General features: G+C 55.2%; 1 protein-coding gene across 5 annotated transcripts; it reads left to right on the plus strand.

The window, feature by feature from the left end:
- The first annotated feature begins 1,521 nt into the window (after window positions 1-1,521).
- RARG (retinoic acid receptor gamma) lies at window positions 1,522-22,560 on the plus strand. 5 transcript variants are annotated; one of them, XM_081127536.1, is made up of 10 exons: window positions 1,522-1,748; window positions 2,506-2,572; window positions 6,149-6,482; window positions 17,238-17,386; window positions 17,640-17,781; window positions 18,436-18,596; window positions 18,800-18,976; window positions 19,644-19,848; window positions 20,303-20,461; window positions 21,263-22,560. In XM_081127536.1, exons 3-10 carry the CDS (start codon window positions 6,299-6,301, stop codon window positions 21,460-21,462), a joined length of 1,377 nt encoding a protein of 458 aa, XP_080983662.1. In that variant the 5' UTR covers window positions 1,522-1,748; window positions 2,506-2,572; window positions 6,149-6,298; the 3' UTR covers window positions 21,463-22,560. The 5 variants fall into 5 exon arrangements, with proteins under 5 accessions (XP_080983662.1, XP_080983663.1, XP_080983664.1 ...); XM_081127537.1 differs by having other exon boundaries at window positions 2,509-2,572; XM_081127538.1 differs by lacking the exon at window positions 2,506-2,572.
- Window positions 22,561-22,969: the final 409 nt, after the last annotated feature.

Here is a 22,969-nt window from a genome sequence, read left to right on the forward strand (position 1 = left end):
CGGGACCCTGGAGTACCTATTCCCAGCTCTTCCCACCCCTGGAGTGAAAGGGAGGGCCTTGTCTGCACCCCCACTGGTGTATCCTGTTCTCCAGAGATAACCACAGCATGCCCCTTCTTTTCCTCTCTCCTTCATCTGATTCTGGCTACCAGAAGTGACCTTTCCCTGGAGGGAGGAAACCTGGCCCCCAGAGTGGCAGTGAGGACAGAGCAAAGTAATTCCAGTATGGAAAATGTGACGTGACAAAGAGTCCATGTCCCCCCTGTTGGCCACCCGGGATTGTTGTTGGGAAGGTCCTCTGGGTACATCTCTCCAGCCCAGCCCAGCCCAGTCCCTGCTATTGCTCCCCTTCTACACTTTCTCACTCCCACCCTTAATCCCTGTGGGAGTGCTTGGAGTCCACGCAGAGCTTGGACTTCTTTTCTCTTACTCTGTTCTCAGTAGAATGGAGACAGATACTCTGGGTTCCCTCCCACTCTAGGGCTGAGAGTCTGTGGTGGTCATGATGAAGTCAGAGAACGTCCCCATCAGACACTGACACTGAGTCTGGGTAAGCACGCACACACACACACACACACACACACACACACACACACACGAGTCAACCACATTCGTGGCACATCTACCAGGCAGGCAGGCAGGCAGGCAGGCAGGCAGGCAGGCAGGCAGGCAGGCAGGCAGGCAGGCAGGCGCTGGTTAAGGCAGACATACACCCTCGCTTGGGCTTTCTCCCTCACACCCAGCCCAAGGCTCCTCCCACTCTCAGCACAGTTCCTCCTGCCCTCCTCCCCAGTCTCTCCCACTCCGGATCCAAGCCTAAAGGTGGGGATTCGCAGCCAGGGACCCAGGCGCCCTAACTGCCCGAGTTTACTGACGGCTGGATGAGAAGGAGGAGATCTTTGAGCCTGGGAATCAGCACTGCCCCCCCCCCAGTTAAATCAGTTTGCTCCTGTATCCAAAGGACCATCTGGGGGAGGCAAGGGGAAGTAGCGACTACTTTGACGTGCAGGAGAAGGCTAAGCAAAGGGCAAAGACTGTGACATCTGCTCTGGCATTCTCCTGCCCCATCACTCCACCCCTGGGAGAGTGGAGATACAGCTCCCATTGCTTACCCTGGGGAGGTACCAGAGGCTCAATCACTGAATCACAGCCTGGCCCGAGAACTCAACCAGTCCCCCCAGATGGCAGGAAGGGGGAAAGTGCCAGAGAGAAAGGGTGGCATCATGAGCCCAGGACACTGACCTCTTATGCCAACCTTGCCGGGCCTCCCGGGGATGGAGCCAAGGAAGCCCAGCAAATGGGAGGGGCAGAGACCCAGGCGTCTGGGTCCGCCTCGCCCAGCCCCCTCCTACCCCCCTCCGCCCCCCAGCCCCAGGGCACCGAGGAGGGAGCTGGGCAGGGGCAGGCGGCAGGGGAGGGAGGAGCGAGGGCGGGAGGGGGAGGAGGGAGCCGGGCTGGGAGGGAGGTGGGGGGGTGGGGAGGGAGAAAAAGAAAGAAAATATTTTCCGTGTCCCCGCCTGCAGAGTCAGTGTGCGGTTTGGGAGAAAATGTGTCGGATATTTTGGGGCGGTCACGTGGGCGGGCGGGCTCCTAGAGGCCCCGGGACAGTCCCAGCCTAGAGCCGGTGCCCCCCCCAAGAGCCCCCCGTTACCGTGAGCCTCTGACACTGCGACGCTCCAACCCCGAGACCGCCCAACGCCCGGACCTCGGGGCTCCGCGGCCTCCCTTCCTCCTCCCTTCCCTTCCAGGTGAGTCAGTCCGGGGAACAGGCTCGCCTGCCGAGGGCGCCTGGTTGCTCCACTGAGTTGGGCTGGGGGCGGGGGCGCCGAGGAGCGATGCGGGCTCTGTCCCTTCCAGGGCTGGTCAGGCTGTCAGAAGGGCTTGAGGGGGGCTTCCTGCCCCGACTTTGTGGTCAGCCCTGATGTGGGAAGGGAATGGGGAAGATTTGAGAGAAGCTGGGGCTGGGCTGGGCTTTATCGCCCCTTCATCTCGGTGAGTAGCGGGGAGAACATTTGGGGAAGTCTTCAGCCCAGGGTTTCTAGCCTACTTTTGTGTTTGGAGTGTGAGGGAAGACAGTGTTCACTGTGGGGAAAGACCACTGCCCGCCCTCCCTAAGGCTTCCCCTAGGGAGTCTGAGGGGTGGATTTTCAGTCCAAGCTGGTGTAAGTTGCTTCTTCCCCAGTGGAATGGCACAGCTTGGACATGAGCAGGGTAAGGAAAGGGTCCCCACCAGAGTGATCCTGGCACCGTGGGGCTAGGAGTTTGGAGAGACTACAAGTGGATGGGATAGGAGTCTGTGAAGCTTCCTTGAGCCAAAACTCAGGACTCCCTTTCTTATACCCCCAGCCAGGGGTGTGAGTCTTGGTTTCCTCCAGCTAAGGTGAGGGGTTTCTTGGGTGTATTCTTGAGGGGAACCGAAACAGAACAAAGGAAGAACAGGAAGACTGGGGCAGGGACCCAGGAGTCCTAGTGGGAGCTCCATTGACGCTGCTTCTCTGTCTTTAGCAGTTACAGCCCAATCCCCTCAACCTGACCCAGTATGTAAGAGGGAATCTCTGCAGGTGGCCAGAGGGTAAGAATGTGCATGGTTGTGTGTGTGTGGGGGGAACAGGGGAGCCTGAGGAGGGGTCTGTAGGGCAAGAAACTGAGATGACTGTGCCCCTCCAGGACCCATGTCCAGGCAGTTGCAATCCCAGTCCTCAAGTCTGAGGCTCCTGCCTTTACTGTCACTCCTCAGATGCTGAGTTGGAGTTGAGGACCACAGTCAGTGTCCCATATCCTTAAGGCAAGAAGAGAGAGGACAGGGGAGGGGGCAAGGGATAGTGTGCTTGGAGCTTGAGTATCCCAATTAGACACACACACACACACATACACACACAAACACTGTGGCTTATAGCCTGGTAGGCAGCATAGGGCACACACCCCCACCCGGCACACCCCCACCCCTGGCTCAGAAAGCCACCTAACTGGCACCTCCAGTTCCCCCCTCTGCCCCACCCTGTCCGTGCCCTCCGTTGCCCACACACATTCCACTGGCATTGCCTGCCTGCCTGCCTCCTGGGCACTGCCCCTCCCTGGGGCCAGTGGGGTGAAGGGAGGGCACCTGGGGATGAGAGGTGGAGACTCAAGGGTCTGGACTCCCCCAAAGGTGGCACAAAGCCAGGGAAACCCAGCCCACTGCTGCCTCCTGGGGAGCAGGCTGGGGGCCCAGGCTGGAGCAGAGGATGCCTGGGTTCTCCGCCCAGGCTGGGGATGGGGTCATGGAAAAAGGTGGTCGTGTTTATACAGAGGGGAGGGGGGCAGCGGGTGGAGAGCAGCCGACAAGAGCAGCTTTGTTCCAGGCTCTGGAGCGGGTAGGGCAGCAGGGAGACGCTCCCCCCCCCTCCATCCGGCAGCCCCCTTCATCCATGCCCTCCCCTCAACTCCACCTCAGCTCTAAGAGAAGCAGCTTTGTATAGGCCCCTTTCCCCTAGTCAGCCCCACCTCTGTCTGAGATGGCATTTTGGGAGGAGAGAAGTGTTCTCTCCCTTCCACAGGTCCCCCAAAGAACCAAGGCATCTGGGTCCCAAGTTTAGGATTTCCTTTTACTCACTGTACCACTGTCTTCCATTCCTTGGCCCCTTCCTCCACCCCAGACTTAAGACTCTCCCCTTCCCTTCCCATTCATGGCAGAGAAACCAAGACTCAGAAATGGGATGAATCTCTGTCCCCTCCTTGTCTTCAGTCAACCCTCAAGTCCCTTCTCTGAGACAAAATAGAGGGAAGGTCAGGTAGAGCTAGGCTGCTCTTTACTCCTTATAGCTTTATTCCTCAGGACGGACCAGGAGTTACAGGCATCCCTCTCTGGGACACCCGCCCCTTCACCCACCCAACCCCCTCTCCCCCCCCCCCCCCACAGTCCTCCTGCCCCACCCTTAGGTCTCTGTTTACCACCTATAGGTGAGAAGTGGACAGTGAGGCCTGGAGCACAGAGCGTGTCCGTGTCCCCAGTCTAAGTCAGTCTGAGTGAAGAAGATGGGGTGGGGGGAGCTCTAGTAGCTTCTCACCCTTGGCATTAGAGAGGTTAATCCACCTGGAATGTGGCCCAGCCTGTTGAGCTATGGCCCAGGGGCCTCAGGGGCCCAGGACTCCTGGCTCTACCTAGGCTTAACCAGGGATGAAGAATTCTGGGAATAGGGGAAGGAAGAGGAGAGGGACCCTGGGGGCTCGAAGCTCAGACTTTTAGAGCCTGGGGAGACACTGGATGAAGAGACTGAGGCTGCTGGGGATATGGGCGGTGCCTAGTGAGGGGCAGGGGCTGTACCTTGCTTTGGGACTGAGTGAAGGGTGGTGATGTTGGGGTCTGAGTTCCTGTAACCTCCATGACAATTTACCTTCAGGAGCTTGAAGGCCAAGGGAGATGAGAAATAGAATGAAAAGAAAAGAAAAGGAAAGAAAAGAAAAGAAAAGAAAAGAAAAGAAAAGAAAAGAAAAGAAAAGAAAAGAAAAGAGGGAAGGAAGGAAGGAAGGAAGGAAGGAAGGAAGGAAGGAAGGAAGGAAGGAAGGGAGGAGGGAAGGAGGGAGGGAGGGAGGGAGGGAGGGAGGGAAGGGAAGGGAAGGGAAACAAGAGAAAGAAAGAAAGAAAGAAAGAAAGAAAGAAAGAAAGAAAGAAAGAAAGAAAGAAAGAAAGAAAGAAAGAAAGAAAGAAAGAAAGAAAGGAAGAAAGGAGGGAGGGAGGGAGGGAGGGAGGGAGGGAGGGAGGGAGGGAGGGAGGGAGGGAAGGAAGGAAGGAAGGAAGGAAGGAAGGAAGGAAGGAAGGCCCCTAGAATGAAAGAGATGCAGAAATACTTATCACCTACCTCTGGGCCCGCCTGCCCTGTGGTTTCCATGTGGTTCTTGGCCCTTCTCCACCCCTTCCCACCTCAGTCCATTGTGGTTCTGGCTGGTAGAGGAGGACCCCAGGCTTTTCTTCCCCAGCCCCTATCTCCCTAGAGAGGTGGGTGGTTTGGGGGCTTCTGGGAAAGCCAGTCTTTCCCTTGTCAGAGCATCAGGAGAGGAACTATCTGCTTAGCCTTAGAATTCCCATTTCCTCTTTCCCTTCTTTTCCTCCCCACGGTCTCATGTTAAAAATCTCAGGGGGGGGGCAGGCTACATTTGAGGAGGGGAGGATGCAGAGAAGGCTTTCTTGAAGCAGAGGGCTCAGAGAAGAGAGAGAAAAGGAGATGGAGAAGCCAAATAAGCTGAGAACAAGGAGAGGAGCTCTCTGGCATCATACCTGGCCCACAGTGGGGCTCCCATCAACATCTGTGGATTTGAAGGATGGTTAGAGAGTGAAGGATAACTGGAGACAGAGAAGGAATCGGGTGGGGAAACTGGAAGAAGGAGTATTGAGGAAGCTAGAGAAGGAAATGTTAATTAAAAGAGAGGTATGGAGGAAGAGAAGATACAAAGAGAAATAACATGAGACACATATAGCATTTAGTATGTGCCCTGTATTATGCTAAACACTTTACATATGTTATATTGTTTAACCCTCACAACCTTATGAAGTGGGCCCTATTATTATTCCCAACTGACAAATGAGGAAACTGAGGCATAGAGAGATCAAAGTAACACACCCAAGGTTCTGCAGCTCAGTTAGCAAGCCATGGGGATCAATTTCAGGTTGGTTGTCTGGCTCCAGAGTCTGTGTTCCTAACCATTGCACTATACTCTCCAGAGAGATATAGGGTCCCAAAATTACAATAGAGATGTTTGCTTTCTCCAGAATGGGTGAGAGTTTGAGTCTTGGCTGTAACACTTACAGCCATATGACCTTAACCCAGTCATTTAACCTCAGTTTTCTCATCTGTGAAATGGGAATCATAATTTCTACTTCACAGGGTTTATGTGAGGGTTAAATTAAGTGTCTAGCCCAGTTGTGGTGCTTAATGGTCACTTCTCAGCTTAGGATTCTTCTCTGCCAGGAGTCCTAAGACTTTCATTCACTTTGGAAACTCAGTTTATCCTTCCCTGGGGAGTTTTATGAGCCTCCTTCGTGGGCCCTGAGCCAGGGTAGTACAAACCATAGCAGCACAGAGGGAAGAGACTTCTACTGAGAAAGGAACATGAGCTTGGACTGTCAGAGTAATCATTCTCTCATCCCTCCTTTTCTTCTCTTTCTCCCTAGGACTCTTGGAGACCCAGTGGGCAGGCCAGGAAGGGCGGCACGGAGCCTCCCAGGCCATTTAGGCAGTGGGCATGGGCGGGGGCTGTGGCTGAAGACCTCCCCCGCCCATTACAGACCCCAGGGGATTCAGCCTCCCACACTGCAGCTGCCATGGCCACCAATAAGGAGCGACTCTTTGCTGCTGGTGCCCTGGGGCCTGGATCTGGCTACCCTGGGGCTGGTTTCCCCTTTGCCTTCCCAGGGGCACTCAGGGGGTCTCCACCTTTCGAGATGCTGAGCCCTAGCTTCCGGGGCCTGGGTCAGCCTGACCTCCCCAAGGAGATGGCCTCTCTGTGTGAGTCTCATGGATACTGGGGATGAGGGAAAATGGAAATAGGAGGACTTTGGAGGGTGGGTGATATAGAAAATTGGCATCCTAAGGCTGGTAGGGATGGGGGCTTGATCTAATGGAATAGCCGACAGGGGTGGTTAGGAGGGGGTTTGGATATGGAGCAAATGGAATAGGATGGGAAAGTAGCATGCCTAAATTTTGGGGGGTCTAACATTACCAACTGAATGAGTCAACTAGCAGGGGAGAACATCTTTGAACACATAGCTAAGGGGGGATCTCCTGAAGTCTGAGGCTGCTACCAGCATGTAGTGAGAGATCTGGGGAACTGGGCTGGGAAGTAGAGGAGTCTGGGAGGCCAGTCAGCTGACTCTGATCAAGAGGTGAAATTGTTCTGAATTACGGAAGGCTGCAAAAAGAGGAATGGAATCTAGTGCCAGATGCGCAAAGATGTGTGGGGTCAGGAAACTCTCCTGTTGGTTTGGAAAGTGTGGAAATAGTCACCAAGAAGGTGCTTCTTCACCAGAAGTAATCCAGGGACGTGAGGGGGTGTTCCAGAAGCATCCTCTCTTCTAGCCATGTGGGTTCTGGACTCCTCCCCTCCCTCTAGGTCTGGCTTAGTGCCCACATGCTGTGCAGATCCCTACTTGTCCCTCAGGCTTGCCCTCTTTGGGTTAAGCCTTTGAGTGCTGACAGCTGGCAAGCCTTAGGCCTCTCCTTTTTCCTCTGGATCCCCTCTCCTCCCACTTGGTAGTTGTTTTTCCTGACCAGGTCACTGTAGGAGTGGGTGCCCATGAGCTGCAGGGCTAGGATGCTGAACTTTGTGGGTTAAAGGGTCAGCCTGTGTGTTGGTGTAGGGAAGGCCTTACCTGGAAATAAGAGGAGGTGATGGAAGGAGAGATAGAGAGAGGTGCAGTTCCAGAGAGAGAAACAGAGACAAGAGGAAAAGACAGAAAGATAAATACACATCCTTTATAGCTCCACAAGCTTGGGAAGAGAGAGAGAAGTGGGAGAGAAGGGGCTGTGCCTTCAGGAGGGGGCAATTGGAGGGTTGTGTGTATGTGTAAAGGGGTGACTAGACAGGGTTGGCAGCACTACTGGAAAGAGTGTGCTCATCTGGAGAAGGCGTGTGTGTGTCTGTGTGTGTGTGAAGACCATATGCAGTTGTGTGCACACCATGTCCCTCAGACTCTGCTCGGATACAGAATTCCAGTGTGTGCAACAAAGAGTCAGTGTGAGGAGTGAGGCGGGATTTAATAGGGCTGCTGACGGTGTGTCTGGTGTTTGGTGAGGCCTGCCAGTGGCAAGTCTGTAGTCCAACAGGGGTTATTTGGGTGGTGTGCAGGTGAACAAGAGAGCACAAAGCTCCCCTTTTTGGAAACCTCAGTTGGGCTTCCCCTACCTCATTTACAGCCCATGAATCTGTCCCAGGGCCTGGGGAGGTAGGAAGGAACCACCCTTCCCACATGAATGTACTTCTTATAGAGAACCATACAGTTCAATCCCTTGGGACTTGATTTTCCCAGGTTCTGGGAGAGGCAACTAAATAAGCAGGAGCAAGAAGGGAGAGGAGAAACAGATTGGTAGTGGGGAGAATGCTGAGAGTCATAGCCAGTCCCCAGTGGAGTTCTCCTTGTGCCCCTGTGACCTGGACACATTGAGATCAAGGTGAAGGTTCAAAGTGAGGTCAAGGTAGGGGAAGGGGTCAGACTGGGCTCTATCCCCAAAGGTTGCCCTGAGGAGGGGGACTGAAAGGAAAAATCCAAGGGAGGAGCCAGAACCAGGGCGAGTAGCTGGGGAGGGTGCGGCTGGCAGCAGGGGACAGGCCTGGGCAGAGAGGCAGTGGTGGGGTGGGGAGGAGGTGAGGGCTTGGGTTCAGACAGCTTGCATGGGAGTGGGGCATGCAGCACCTAGGGTAAATGAGGGGGTGGTAGAGGGGAGGGGAAGGGATCCTGGAATCTGGGAGATCTCCCACAGAGGGAGATCAGCTGAAGGGTGAAAGAGTGTGGTCTGTCATTTCTCTGACCTGTTGTCCCTTTTTGGCTGGGGCCATCTAATGGAGAGAGATTGGAGGCCAAAGTCTGATGCCAAAGTTACGCTCACCTTAAGTCTGTGTCTTTCTCTTCACTCTCTGTTTCTTAGTCTATGGGAGGGAAGGTGGTCCATGAAGGAGTTGGGAGCTTCTCCCTGGGGCTGGCTCCTGAATCCTATGCTGGGTCCCTAACACCTTAGAGACATCTTGTTGATAAGGGAAGTCTTGTTCCACATCTTGGGGTTCTCCAGAGGCCTGAGTGGGTGAGGCAAGCATCTTAGAACCCTGTGGTGCAGGAGGGGAGAGGGAAGGGGAGCATTTGCTGCCAAGGCAAGCATAGGCCTGTGTGCATGGGAAAGCAGAGGGGGGTGTGCTTGCTCACAAATGTGCATGAAACCCTGATGTCTGTGTCCCCACTGGTGTGTTGTATGTTTGATTTTTCAAGACTGCAGGGAACAGAGTGTGATAGGAGGGAAGGGAAACCTTGCTCTCTTCCTCCTCTTGAGGTGATACTTGTGGTTCTGAAGATCTAGCCCTGTTTGTCCTCTGAATTTGGTGACAGTGTCCCTGGGGCAAGGAGCCTAGTCTATACCACATTAAGTCACATGGAGAAACTGAGGGCAGGTTGGCACAGGAAGTAATAGAGTTCTACTTAAAGTAAACTGAAAAAGAGATACTCAGAGACCTAAGCAATATGAGAGAGAACTACACAGGCCAAAAGGTACAGACACAGAGAGAACCCAGACACTGGGAGAGGCAAGGAGAACAAGCAGGCGGGTAAGGGTGGCAAGCAGGAGGCAGGGAGGCCTCCTCCAGGAAAAAAACCCAGCCGACTACCTCCTTCCCCTCCCCTCCTGGTCTCTCCTGCTCAGGCTCGGGCTCCAGCTCCGGGCTGACACAAACGGGGCTTTGATTGCAACAGGAAACCTCTCTGGCGGGGGGAGCTGGGCAAGCCGCCGCCGCTGGGGCCTAGGCTGCACCCCCCTCTCCTGGCCCCCTACCCAGTCCCAGCCCCCATCCTGCCAGCGCTCCTCACATCCCTGCTTTGGGCCTCGTCCCTCATTCACACCTCTATTCTCCCAACTCTTCTGCAGCCCCCTCCTCCAAAGACCCCTCCTACTGCCCTTTAGGTGGGACTTGTAAGTTAGGACTTACCCTTAGGGCTGGGACTTCTTTGCTTTGAGATGCCCCCTCTTCAGTTTTTTTGAGGAAAGGTTTTGGAAGAAAAGGAGATTTTAGTATGAGGAATTTAGAAGCTGTTATCTTCCAGCCCCATCCAGAAGGTGGCAGGAGGGGGGAAAAGAGGGGTGCATAAGGAGTTAGCTGTCCCTCCCTCCACAGTCCCTTGTTGGCCAAACTCATGCTTGCCAGGGTAGTAGAGGCTCTGAGGGGTTACCATGCAAGAGTCCCAGTGCTAATGGCCTGGTTAGTGGGGGAGGGGTGCCCTTCCCTTTGCCTCTGGGGCCATGCCTTTGTGGGGCTCTAGCTGGGAGGGGTGCGACACTGTGGTGGTGGGGATCATAGGGAAGGGGGTGAGTCAGGCAGCAGCCCCCCCTTATACTCCCACCAGGCTGGTGGAGAACATCTGTTTCCCATGAAATGCTAGAAGGCTAATGGGTCTAATTGCTGCAATAAGGGCTGGGGAGACTTTGGGGAAAAGAGGGGCACTAGATTCCCCCATTCTCTTACCTTCTCTACAAGGCCGTACTAAGACTATCTAGAATGGGGGGTTGGGGTTGATGGGAAGGGTGGGTCTGACACCCTAATGCCTGGTCCCTTATCAGGCTCCCTCTCCCTGCAATGCCTGGGAAGCACACAAGGATGGGGTGATGAGGAGTGGGGTGCATCTGGTAAAGAGAAAGGGGGGCTATTCAGGACTCATGACTTCCTGGAGCCCTCCCCCCACTCCTCCTGTGCCCCACTCTCACCCCCCACCCCCTCCCTGTGGCCTGGCCACTTCTGGTTCTAATTACCAACCAGGCAGGCCTGACTTAATTGGGACCTTTCAGATTTCGGAGGGGGAAGGGTGGGTGGGTGGGGACTGACAGCCTGGAGTTGACTAATCAGGGCTCTTTTCCCCTTGTTTTTGAGGTACTCCTCATTTTGCACTTAATTGTTTTTGTTTTGTTTTGTTTTTGTTTTTTGCCACTGGCCTGATTCTGATTCAGAAATCTATCACTCCGTTTTTTTGTTTTCGGTGTGGGGATAGCTGGAGTAGAAATGGGGTATTTGGGGTTGGGGGCAAGAGCAGGGAGCTCACGTTGGGTTGGAAAGAGCACCGCATGCGTCTTCATCCCTGCTTCAAGCCCCTCAGTGAGCCCTGTCACCCCGCGGCCCCCCACCCGCCAGCCAGGCCCTCCTTCCTGGCCCTGCTCCCACCCCTCAGTCCAAGGCAGCCGCTCGGGCCCCTCCTCGGCGCTTGCCTTCTCTTGCCTACTCTGACACCCCTTCTTGCTCTTTATTCTTACAAACTGGAGCGCCGCTCCGGCAGCACCCCAGTGCGCCCCCCACCCAGCACAACAAATTCTTAGAAAAGTGCGCCCCACCCTGGCCCAGCCACAGCCGCCAGGCGGGGAAGGGGTCGGGCCGGGCGCCGCTCCCGCTTCCCCGGCGCTCCCCGTGTGAGCGGCGCTGACAGAGCCTGCTGGGCAGGCCCGCCGGCCGGCCGGGCGGGCCGCGCGGAGGGGGCGGTTTCCGGGAGTCGCCGCGGCTGGCGCTGTCCCGCGACCAGTGTTCCCGTTCGGCCCGGCCCAGCGAGGGCAAACTCTTGACGTGGCCAAGTCCCCGCCCCCTCACCCTCCTCTCCACCGGGCGAGGGCGCTCAAGCCCGGCAGGGGCAACCGAGGCAACGGGGAGGCGGCCCTTAGAGATCTGAAGGGCACTAAGTGTGGCACTAGGGGAGAGTGGATGGTTCTCGCCGATGGCGGGGATATTTAGTGGCTATGAGAACAGTTAATGACCAGACTCGCAGTTTTTGCCAAGAGTGGTGGTTGGCACTTTGGGGCAGTTGGTATACTAGAAACTCTGAGGGAGGGGGGTTGGTACTCGGGAGGGCAGCTCTGTCTGAGGCGCAGCTGGCGCTGCAGAATGGTAGTTTTGTGTTCCAAAAGTGAAGTTAGGGTCGAGGACGGGGCAATGAGAGAGGCAGTGGAGGCGCTTAAGGAGTGTCCGTCGCGGCATGGGGCTTCGGGGACTAGGAGGGAGGCGGCCTGGGACGCGGCAGAGGGAGGACAGCCCAGGCTAGGAGGGGTAGACTCCAGGCTGCGTTGGAGGGGGCGGGGGACTCCGCTGAGGCGCTGGCGACTGCCTGGGCGGGGTGGGGCGGGGCCGGGTCAGGAGGAGGTGAGCGCGCTCGGCCACCCGCCCTGAGGGGGGTTCCCGGAGAGTTCACGGCGGGAGCGCGCTCCGGCCCTTGGACCGGGGGCGGGGAGGACGGGAAGCTAGGAGGAGGCCGCGCAGGCTGAGCCGCAGGAATGTACTATTGGGCCCTACAGCGCGCGCGCGCCCGCGAGCGAAGGAGAGGGAGGAGTCAGGCCTGGGAACCAGGGGGTGGAGGTAGTGCAGGTCCCCCGGCTCTGGAGAACTGCCGGGCGCCGGGAACCTCAGTGTTCCCGGCTTCCCAGTCATCCTTCACACCCCTGCCTGTATTGACTTGTGTGAAAAAGAGAGTGTTGGGGGAGGGGGAAAACTAGAAAGGAAATGCGTATGCTTGGTTCCTCCATTCCTTCCTCCACCCCAACCAGGGCACGCGCCTAAATGCAAAGGCTTGCAAAGCCTCCCTGTGTGGAGAATGCTTGCAAGCATTATTGCAAGCCAGGTGTGCTTGCACAAACGTGTGTGCAACTATGATCTTATGTGCGTCCAGATATGACTGTGCACTATTGCATATTTGCAAATCGTGGTGCCTGCCAAGATAAGTGCATGCACGGATGTATGTCTAGGCAAGCTAGCGCGCCGCGGTGCGAGTGTGTATATGTGTATGTGTGTGTGCTCCACTCCCAGCTCGGCTCTTCTTGGTGCCCGGCCCCCTTCTCTCTCCAAGCCCCACCCCCCACCCCTCTAGGCTTCGCTTTTACAAAAGGTCTCCCCAGTGCTAGCGGCCCGGACGCTCAGAGTGAGCCGGACCGCTGCTGAAGCGGCAGCCCGGGCTTAGCGCCCCGCCCAGTCCCTTTCCCCTGCTGGGGATCCCCCTCTTCCCCGCCCACCCCATACCCCCCATGCAGCCCGGCGCCCTATGCTAGCCCTCCCCCTCCCCCCCTCCAGGAGCTGGGCGCCTCTGGGGGAGGAGGGGGAATCGGCTGCGGGTCTTTGGTGTTCCTAGCACCCAGCTTCGCTCCAAGCCGGGTCGCGATGTACGACTGCATGGAAACGTTTGCCCCGGGTCCGCGACGGCTGTACGGGGCTGTCGGGCCCGGGGCCGGCTTGCTGCGCAGAGCCACCGGCAGCTCCTGCTTCGCCGGACTTGAGTCTTTTGCCTGGTCGCAACCCGCCAGCCTGCAATGTAGGTACCTGAGCCTGGGTGTGGGGTGTGGGGTGCACGAGAGGCAGCGGGTCACTCTTTCCATGTGTAAAAGTTGGAACTGGGTGCAAGCGGAGACTCCGACTATGTGAGGGGCGGGTGAGTAGGAAAGAGAGGTACTGGCCCTTTAAACGTGGGGGCCTCAGCGACTCCTTTGGGTGTGTGCAGTAGTGTTTTGAGTGTGTGTGATTTTTTATGGTGGATGTTTAGGTAGGACCTGTGATTGATGCCGCTCCAGAGTGCCTGGGGATAGGGAGAGACCGAGGTGCGTAGGTAGTTTGTGCCCGAAGGTCCCTGGCTCTGGAGGGATATGGCACTCAGGACCCTAGGTAGCGTTCGTAAAGTCTATGTGGAAGTTGGGAGTGTAAAAAAATATTATTTGCAGTGTGTGTGAATCCCCAAAGTGTGCAGCTCCTTGCCTAGGCGGTGTGGGTGTGGGTGTGGGTCAAAGAGTCTCTCCACATAGTGTCGCCCTCCGACAACGTTGGCAGGTCCGCATGGCCCTGTGTGGGGATGTTTGTGGCGTGAGGCCGGGAGGGCGTGTGCCCTTGCGTGGCTGCGGGGGCGGCTTTGGAAAGTGCTGTGTTCGAGTGTGCATCCTGTGTGTTCTCGGTGCAGGGTGGAAGGGGTGGTGCACACAACCGGGCGAAGACTGGGCTCTGGCGCTCCCCTCCCCCATTTAAAAAAGAAATGTTTGGAAATATGTATAGGGTTGTATGCAGAGAAATGACTTTTTCCTTTGGCTCCAACACACACAACTTCAGTAGGAAGCGAAAAGTTTAAAGCAGCCTATACTGGGGGTTAGTTGCCTGGAGGTGGCAACGGACGGGGTGGGAGGGGGAGAGTATGACTATTGGGTCCCCAAATACCCATTTTCCTTCTCTGTGAAATGGGAGATGCCAGGCCTGGGGCCCTGGAACCCCCTTCCAAAGCGGTAATAAAAAGCTAGGGACTGAGAGGCAGTAAAAATGAAGTCCAGATGAGAGGCGGCTTTGAAGCTTGGGCCCAAGTGCCTGGCGGGGGTGGGGTGTGGGGAGGAGCCGGGAGGGAAGCCTGGAACCCCCTCCCCCCAAATTTACCCGGGGTTGGGACCGCTCATAGCCGGGTGCGGACGCTAGGGGAAGAGGGGTTTGGGGCACGCTGGGAAGGGGCGGGCGGCGGGCGCTGGGGGAGTGCGCCCGCGGGGTCACCAAGCCCCCGCCAACGCGCCTCGCTCCTTGGCACTCCGCAGCGCTGTTTACGAGTTCTTTTTTTTTTTTTTTTTTTTTTTTTGTCTTTTGGTTCCAGGGCAGAGCTGCTCAGATTTAACAACCGGGAGACTGGAAGAGGGAGGTGGCAAAACAGGAGACCGTACTCTGGGGTGGGGAGGGGCAAGAATTAAAAGTGTGGCAATTAAAGGGTGGAGAAAGCATAGAACTATTGCTTTGCACCAAATCCTTGAGAATTCGTAAGCTTCTTCTCGTTGCCCAATGGGATGTGGATTTGGAATATGTTGGGAGGGTGTTGAGATGGAGAAAACCTCCCAGGAAGGGTTTTTGTGGGGGTTGGGCAGGAACCCCCTTTTTTTTCAGGCCCAGGGAGGCCCCTTGCACTTGGCTGGCAGCATGTGTTTGCATTTCAATTTGGACCAATAATTTTGGCCTCTAGGATCTTGGTGGGTTTCATGCTTGCTCCACACACTTTCAGAGAGAAGGTCCTTTAGACTTTCGGGTATCTAAACCAGGCAAGGAAAGAGGTCCTTTGAGGGGAGGGCCTGGTGGTTTGCTTGTGCATGTTTGGCAGCTTCAGTGTCCTGGTGCTGCGTTGGCAGTCCTGGGTGTTTGTCTGGTAGCAGAGCTTCTTGCTTGCAAACGTGAAGTGGAGTGCTGGGTGTTGTGTGTCCACTTTATGACTTGTGCGTCCACATCCACAGGGTGGCTGGAGTCAGTGTGCCCTTATGCCACCTGTGTGTTCTGTGCCAGGGCCCAGTTGTAGTATAGGAACCCATTGGTGATATGCCTGCTTCAGTGCCCCATGTGTTGTTGACGTGTGAGAGTGTGTGTGTCTCCAAGGAGGTATGTGGCAGATTGTGAGTTCAGGATTCTCAGCCCTGGGCCTCGCAGCTGGGAGCGTTTACAGCCGGTTATAAAGAGTTTGTTTGAAGCTCCGCTCAGCCTGGCCAGGAATTTCCTCAATTTCAGCAATTTGGGCTTTAAAAGGAGAAAAACCCAGAGCCCACCCCCTCCTCCCCAGCAGGGGCCCCAGCCTAGCCCAGGAGCTGTATCCTGATGGTGGGGGCTTGGCCCGGGCTTGGAAGCGGATCTGAGCCAAGTTGACCCAATTCACTTTCCTGTGCTCTTTACCCACTGGGCTGTACTTTAGGGTTCAGGGGGTAGGGATGTGCTAGAGGGGTGCCAAGAAGGGTTCACACTGCCACATAGATGGGAAAAGCTGCCCCTGGGCCTGTCTCCCTGTAGCCCCCAGTCTTATAATTGGCTGGCACTGCCCCATGCCAGTCTGACCACACCCAGGTCCTTTCACAAGAGAGGAAATGAGGCAGCGCTCTGTGGGCTGGGAGAGTTTCAGCAGTCAGCACCACTCTATACAGTGGCCTGTGGCAGCACTGGTGCCCTCAGAGGACACCTGGAAGGTTCATGAAAGGCATTCCAGCCCATCCCACATCTCTCAGCCCCAGCCCCTCCTGGAGTCTCCCGGCCCCCAGGCTGAATAGACTCCAAGCACCCTTCTTTCCTCCCCTCCTCACTCTCCTTTTTCCTTGGGGACTGTCCCTCTAGCAGGATTCTTATGTTAATTGAGTGTCTGTGTGTTGGGGGGGGGGGGCGGAAGGGCTTCCCTCCTGTGGGGTGGGTGGAGCTAGTCCAGAACTGCATCCTGGGCATTCCTTTTGCCCTTCTGGGGCATGGGGTGGACTTCTGACCAGGTGGGCTGCAGCGTGTTAGAAGAAGGAGTGTTCATGAGGTGGGTGTGTGGGATATTCCTTAGGAAGGGTCTTAGGGTTTTCTGGCATTGCTTGGGCCCTCCAGTTTTGGGCAGCAGATCCTACAGGTTGAATAATTTATAGATTTTTCCAGTCTCTGAACATCAACCACACGCCCAAAAATGGTTTACTTAGCAGCCTGCTGAACAGCGGATATTCTCCCCACACACTGTGTGGCGTGGGCCGAGACCCCTTTTGAGCTGCAATTGGGTATTTGTGGGGAAGATTAGGAGTGAAGACACAGGCTCAGAGAGGATCCAGAGATAGCTCCCCTCCCCCATCAGCCCTGTTTACCCAGTGTCACCTGACTTCTCCGTTTTGCTACATTCCCAACAGCTTCTAGACCTGAGAATCTGAGCAACTACCTCAGTCTCTCCTTCCCCAACTTCTGTGACTCTCAGCTAGGCCACTCAGAGCTAGTAAGAAGTCCTGAGAGCTTTGGCTCCACTGTCAACTGGCAGCAGTGTGGCACTGGGCTGGTCACTTCCCTCTGTTGGCCTTAGTTTCTTCAGGTGTAAAATAAGGTTGTTACATATCCTCTAACCTACTTTCCTGATACCTGTGTCCCATTTGCTCCACTGTCTCAGTGGTTTCTGGGGAAAAGGATATTGGCGATTATTTGGCAGGCAGTATGAGAAGGAAAAGCTGGAGGATTATCTACCCTGTACTACTTGAAAGGAAATGAAGTCCTATTCCACCTACTGAGTATCCCAGCAGGTCATTTAGCCAGGTGCCAGCTACAGGTGACTTGTAATTGCCTGTCACCCCCAGATCTATTGCCTCATGAGAAGGAGGATGGTGAGAGGTAGATTACCTGACAAGGATCAATTGGTGTGACAAAGCGATTAAAGAGTTCAGAGCCATGGGCCATAACCCCTCCACCTACCCACTTTATAGCTGGAGAAACAGAGGCCCAGAGAAGTTAACTTCCGTGATGGACTTGGCCTGGAATTTGGAGAGTTGAACAGTGTCGTGGAAGCCTCTGGCTGGCATTATTGTGGGGGGAAATGGCCAGACCGTGGGAAGTGCAGTAATAATGGCTGTTTGGATTTTCTGGAAGTGTTTACTATGGGGCTATACATAGTTGTTGGGACTTTAAATCACTGTGATGGTGCTGGTGTTGTCACTGCTGAGCAGGGGAAGTGGGAATGGGTATGTGTGTATGATGAGGATACCTGGAGATCTGAGGGGTTCTTCTCTCCCAACCCTCATACCATACTACTTCCCCCCCAGCGGTGGAGACGCAGAGCACTAGCTCTGAGGAGATGGTGCCCAGCTCACCCTCGCCCCCTCCACCTCCTCGGGTCTACAAGCCATGCTTCGTGTGCAATGACAAGTCCTCTGGCTACCACTATGGGGTCAGCTCCTGTGAAGGCTGCAAGGTGTGTAAGTGGTGGGGGTGGTGGGGTAGATGCATTGGGCATCTGGAATTACCTGGTGAGATCAGAGACCAGGGACCAGAGCAGAGGGGTGAGACACTGTGTGTGAATGGGCATCGCTCTGGGTAAGAGGGGGATGCTTTGCACATAGGTGGTTAATAGATTGGGTCAGGCCTGGGGCAACCTGCAAGGCCTATGAGAAGCTGATGCTCCCAGCATCCTGCTTCACTGACACTCTTCCCACCACCAACTCCAGGGCTTCTTCCGACGCAGCATCCAGAAGAACATGGTGTACACGTGTCACCGAGACAAAAACTGTATCATCAACAAGGTGACCCGGAATCGCTGCCAGTACTGTCGGCTACAAAAGTGCTTTGAAGTGGGCATGTCCAAGGAAGGTAGGTCCCTAGCCCTGGCCTGGGCAGGAGCACTCCTGACCTAGCCTGTGTTTGCTACCCTCTTTCCACTTTCCTGACTTCTGAGATCTAGCTTGCCAGGGGGTGTTGCCTCCTTCCTAGCCAGTCCTATCTGATTAGCTGTAATTCACCCAGGAAGCCCTGCCCATTCTCCCCTCTCAGAGCTTAATTAACCCTTGAGTAAATGGGGGTTCCCATCTCACATTCTCCTGTTCCATGGAGAAGTGGGGGGGCTTGCCAGTCCCCTTCCCTGCTCCCGGGACTGAGCCTGAGGTGGATCTGGGGTGCCCCCCCTCCCCTGCGCCATTGTGCTGCCAAGGCTATAAGTGGATATCCTGCCGCCTGCATATCCTGCCCCCCCCCACCACCACCTCAGCTCCTGCAGGGTGACAGGAAGGGCAGGATGGAGCTGAATGGCCTGGGGAGGGAGCAGGGACTGTAGGCCCTGGGTGGGGCTAGGGAGAGCCCGCCTGGAAATGGGAACTAATATAGGAGATAGGGAAACTGAGGCACTGACTAGGGTCCCAGGGTGAGTAGATGTTCATGGTAAGGATAGGGCACATTAAATTAGGGTGAGGGGATATCTAGAGGGAGCTTCTGAGGGTCCTGACTATCTCCTTGCTCCTCCACCCCAAGCTGTGCGGAATGACCGGAACAAGAAAAAGAAAGAGGTGAAGGAAGAAGGCTCGCTTGACAGCTATGAGCTGAGCCCTCAATTAGAAGAGCTCATCACCAAGGTCAGCAAAGCCCATCAGGAGACCTTCCCCTCGCTCTGTCAGCTGGGAAAATACACCACGGTGAGGAGTGGGCAGGGCTTCAGTGAGAGCAGGGGATTGTTCACTTTAGGGAATGGGTACGGGTTGTGTTGGAGGCCATGGTCTGGTGCTGAGGACAAGGAGGGCATCAGAATGCAGAGGGAGGGAGAGCTTGAGGTATTGGGAGAAAGAAAACAGCTTGTAGGGCAGGGCTTAGTTTGCATTCTCACCTGCCCTCCCTGTAGAACTCCAGTGCAGATCACCGGGTGCAGCTGGATCTGGGACTGTGGGACAAGTTCAGTGAGCTGGCCACCAAGTGCATCATTAAGATTGTGGAGTTTGCCAAGCGCCTTCCAGGCTTTACAGGGCTCAGCATTGCTGACCAGATCACTCTGCTCAAGGCTGCCTGCCTGGATATCCTGGTAAGTTAATAACCCTATGGCCTGTCTTCCCCCACAGCCTGACCCTCATGAGATCAAGGGGTTGGCCCACACAAAGATTTTATTATTTCTCCTCCCCGCCTCCAATCTGGGACTCCCCAGAACTCCTCTATTTTTAATCCTCACTCAAGGATATTTTTTCCATTGATTTTTAGAGAGAATGGAAGGGAAGGAGGGAGGGGAAGAGAGAGAGAGGGAGGGAGGGGGGAAACATCACGTGAGAGAAGCACATTGATTAGTTGCCGCCCACATGAACCCTGGGGTGGGGCTCAAACCTGCAACCCAGGTACTGCCCTTGACCAGGAATTGAACCTGTGACCCTTTGGTGCGTGGGCTCTCTCTAACCACTGAGCCACACCGGCCAAGGCTCTCTAGATCGCCTCTAAACTTCAGCCCTTTTTGTATTAACTGCTGCCCCTAAGACCAGTCCTAGACTTCTGGACACCCTCCCTCCTTCTGACTTCTTCCTCCCCCAAGCTTCAGATCCTACACACTTTTTTGCCTTCCCCCACAGGTGTCCTTCAGGTTGCCCCCCTTTTGGACCTAACCTCTTCCTCACTTTCTATGTGCACCTCGTTTCCTCTTTGCCCTACCCCCACATGAACCCCTTTCCATAGACAGCATTAACTCTCCCTTCACCTACCTCTAGATGCTTCGGATCTGTACAAGGTATACCCCAGAGCAGGACACCATGACCTTCTCTGACGGGCTGACCCTGAACCGGACTCAGATGCACAATGCTGGCTTTGGACCCCTCACAGACCTCGTCTTTGCCTTTGCTGGGCAGCTCCTGCCATTGGAGATGGATGACACAGAGACAGGGCTGCTCAGTGCCATCTGCCTCATCTGTGGAGGTGTGCGGGCGCCCCCTGGTGTTTTCTCGGGGTCCTTTCCCACCATACATCATACAACACTGATCTCTCACGGGGCTGGAGACCTTTGTTTCTACCCTTAGGATTGTTGTACTTGGCCCCATTCATAGACTTCTTAGATCCAGTGCAGGCTCCCTGAGCCTGGAACATAGGACAAAAGGGCAGAACCAGGGGGACCTTGGGAGACCCCAGATATTGGTGCTGAGATAGGGGTCTGGGCTGGAGTGATTTACCAGAGCAAGCCTCTTACTGAAAAGGTGAAGGTACAGAGCCTGGAGTGGGGGAGATGGTCTGGGTGGGGCTCAGGGATAATAGGCAAAGTGCTGATGGGACAAAATTTGAGGCCTAGAGGCCCAGAAGGCAGGCCAATTTGGGATCAGCCACTTGTCGCTGTCCTCCCCACCTCTTCCTTTCTCCACTGTGCTTGTCCTCATAGACCGCATGGACCTGGAGGAACCTGAAAAAGTGGACAAGTTGCAGGAGCCACTGCTGGAAGCCCTGAGGCTATATGCCCGGAGGCGGCGGCCCAGTCAGCCCTACATGTTCCCAAGGATGCTCATGAAGATCACTGACCTCCGGGGCATCAGCACCAAGGGTTAGTCATGAATGAGCCTCCCCTCTCGGTGCTGGTCTTCCAGGTCAGTCAGGTGGACAGATAGAGACAAGAACAGAGTGGGTGAGAACCAGGGAACCTGCAGTGGAATCTAGGTCTGCCACATGCTGGTAGGGAGACTTTGAGCAAATTCCTTTACTTTGTGTGCCTTGTTCTCCTGTTTGTAAGCCGGGTTATACTTATACCTACCTCTAAGTTATTGTGAAATCTAAACAAATTAACACACAGTTGGCTTCAAATTGTGCTGAATGAAAAATTCATTTCTGCAATGGCAGTAGCCACATTTCAAGTGTTTAGTAACTACATGTGGCTATACCTACTGTACTGGATGGAGCAGATATTCCATCATTGCTGTAAGTTCTGTTGGACAGTGCTGGTTTTGAAGAATGCCTGGCATATAGTAAGTGTTTGCTAAATAATAAGTATTATTATACGTTATTAATAACAGGCGTAGGAACAGCTGCTGAGCTGTGGATGTTAGAGGATGGGGTCCCTGGGGAATGGGGCTGGAAGTTGGGCACAGTGTGATCTTTGAGAAGACAGCTTGAAAGAATGGAATGAATGGGCAACAACTTGGCAGAGAAGACAGGTAGAGGCTCCAGGCAGAGGAGTGTCTCCCAAGAACCCTAAATTAGGGAGAGGGTGAGCTGGGATAGAGAAGTGGGCAGGCCTGTGCTGGGTGCCCCCAAAGGGGAGTCATAGAACAGTTAAGATAGGTTAAAGAGGTGGCCTCAAGGGGCACGTGCCTTTGCCCCCCTGAAACTCTTTGCCCCTCTATTGCAGGAGCAGAAAGGGCCATTACCCTGAAGATGGAGATTCCAGGCCCAATGCCTCCCCTGATCCGAGAGATGCTGGAGAACCCTGAAATGTTTGAGGACGACTCCTCGCAGACCGGTCCCCACCCCAAGGCCTCTAGTGAGGATGAGGTTCCGGGGGGCCACAGCAAAGGCAGTCGTAGCCCTCAGCCTGACCAGGATCCCTGACTTCCCCTGTCATGGGGGTTGGGGCTCTAGGCAGCAGACTGACCATCTCCCAGACACCACCAGTGACTGGGGGAGGACCTGCTCTGCCCTCTCCCCACCCCTTCCAATGAGCTCCTTGTTTTTGCCAAAGTTTCCAGGGGTGCCTCTGTGTTCATCCCCTTCCTGCTCTAACTGGCTCCCTTTCCAGTCTTGGGAGCCTGTCCTGCTCCCTCCAGGAGAGAGGGCAGAGGGGTGAGCCTGGGTTTGGACTCTAAAATCTCAGCACTGCCCTAAGATACCAGGGTCCCAGGCTCCCCAGGGCAGGAAGAAGACCCTGCCATTCCATAGTCCCTTCCTCTGCCAGGTGCTTAGGCCTCTGGGAGCAAACAGGAACACTAGAGACCAAAAGAGGGGTGTAAGGGGAGGGCTGAGCCTACCCTCTTGCCCCTGCCCTTGGTGCCTAATGCTGCGTAATGCACCTGCTGGGTGCATGCTACCCTCTATGCCCCATCCTCATGCCAGGTCAGGTGGGGCAGGCTGGGCCCTGCATTTCTGTGGGGGCCCAGAGGGTGAAAGCAACAGATGCAGGCTAATTCTGCACCTCTTTGCTTGGGCCCAGAGTTTACCTTGTGCCCTCTGTTATAAGCCCCTCCCCAGCCCTGTCATGTGCCTTGGGCTCCCCCTGCCCCCCATCTCAGTCATGGGGCAGGGACCCTCCTACACTACAGAGGGGCCAGGGGACCCCTCTCCCCCTAGTACCTTTCCCCCCTGTCCCCCAGAGCAGCTTGGCCCAGGGAGAGGGGGGTGGGTGCTGCTTAGCTGATCCTGCCCTGACCCAGAGGAAGCCTCTATTTATTTATTAGCTTTTGTTTACACCCTGGAATTGACCCCTTCCTCTAGGGGTCTTGGGAGGGGGAGCCCAGGGCCCCTGTGACCCTTCCCTTTTGCCTCCAATCCCCAGTTTGTATTTAGCTGCCAAATAAGATTCCCACTGGCTCCCCTTTTTCTCTGGGGGGTCAGGGTGCTGTCCCCTCCCCTCTGTTTACATCTCCCCTCCACCCCGCTGTATCGCATATTGCTGAGTTTTCTATTTTTGCAAAATAAAGTGATGGAAACTCATAGGATGTGGCTCCCTTGATGTTGGTGAGGGAAAGGACCAACTGACTTGAAGAGGGATTGGGTGAGGAGGAGGAGCTCCTTATCTACTGGATTTCTTAGGGGAACCAAGGAAATAGGATGTAATGTGTCTGGATGGGAGGGTAGGGGAAGAAAGGCAGCCCATAGGGCCCACCCTGAGTTTTTGGGTCTCCCATAGCCACCAGTGTGGGTTCTTACATCGGACACTATGAACCTCTGGGAAGGCAGGAATGGACCTCAGAGGTCTTTAAGCTGTCCCTACCCACAGTTACGTATCTCTGCTCTTCAGTGGGGAGGGGGTTCATTAAAGTTTCATTTGGCTCTCATTTGGCTTTCATTTGGCTCTCATGAGGGTCTCTCAGAAGAAAAGACCCACAGCCTGAATCTAAGT

Source organism: Miniopterus schreibersii (assembly GCF_964146895.1).
Source record: "Miniopterus schreibersii genome assembly, chromosome: 2".
Taxonomy (NCBI): domain Eukaryota; kingdom Metazoa; phylum Chordata; class Mammalia; order Chiroptera; family Miniopteridae; genus Miniopterus; species Miniopterus schreibersii.

Bases quoted from the DNA above. Each gene is read 5' to 3' on its own strand.
- RARG (XM_081127536.1), top strand. From the start codon at position 6,299: ATGGCCACCAATAAGGAGCGACTCTTTGCTGCTGGTGCCCTGGGGCCT. The intron at 17,782-18,435 runs GTAGGTCCCTAG...CTCCACCCCAAG, and splicing joins AGTGGGCATGTCCAAGGAAG to CTGTGCGGAATGACCGGAAC. The intron at 20,462-21,262 runs GTTAGTCATGAA...CCTCTATTGCAG, and splicing joins CCGGGGCATCAGCACCAAGG to GAGCAGAAAGGGCCATTACC.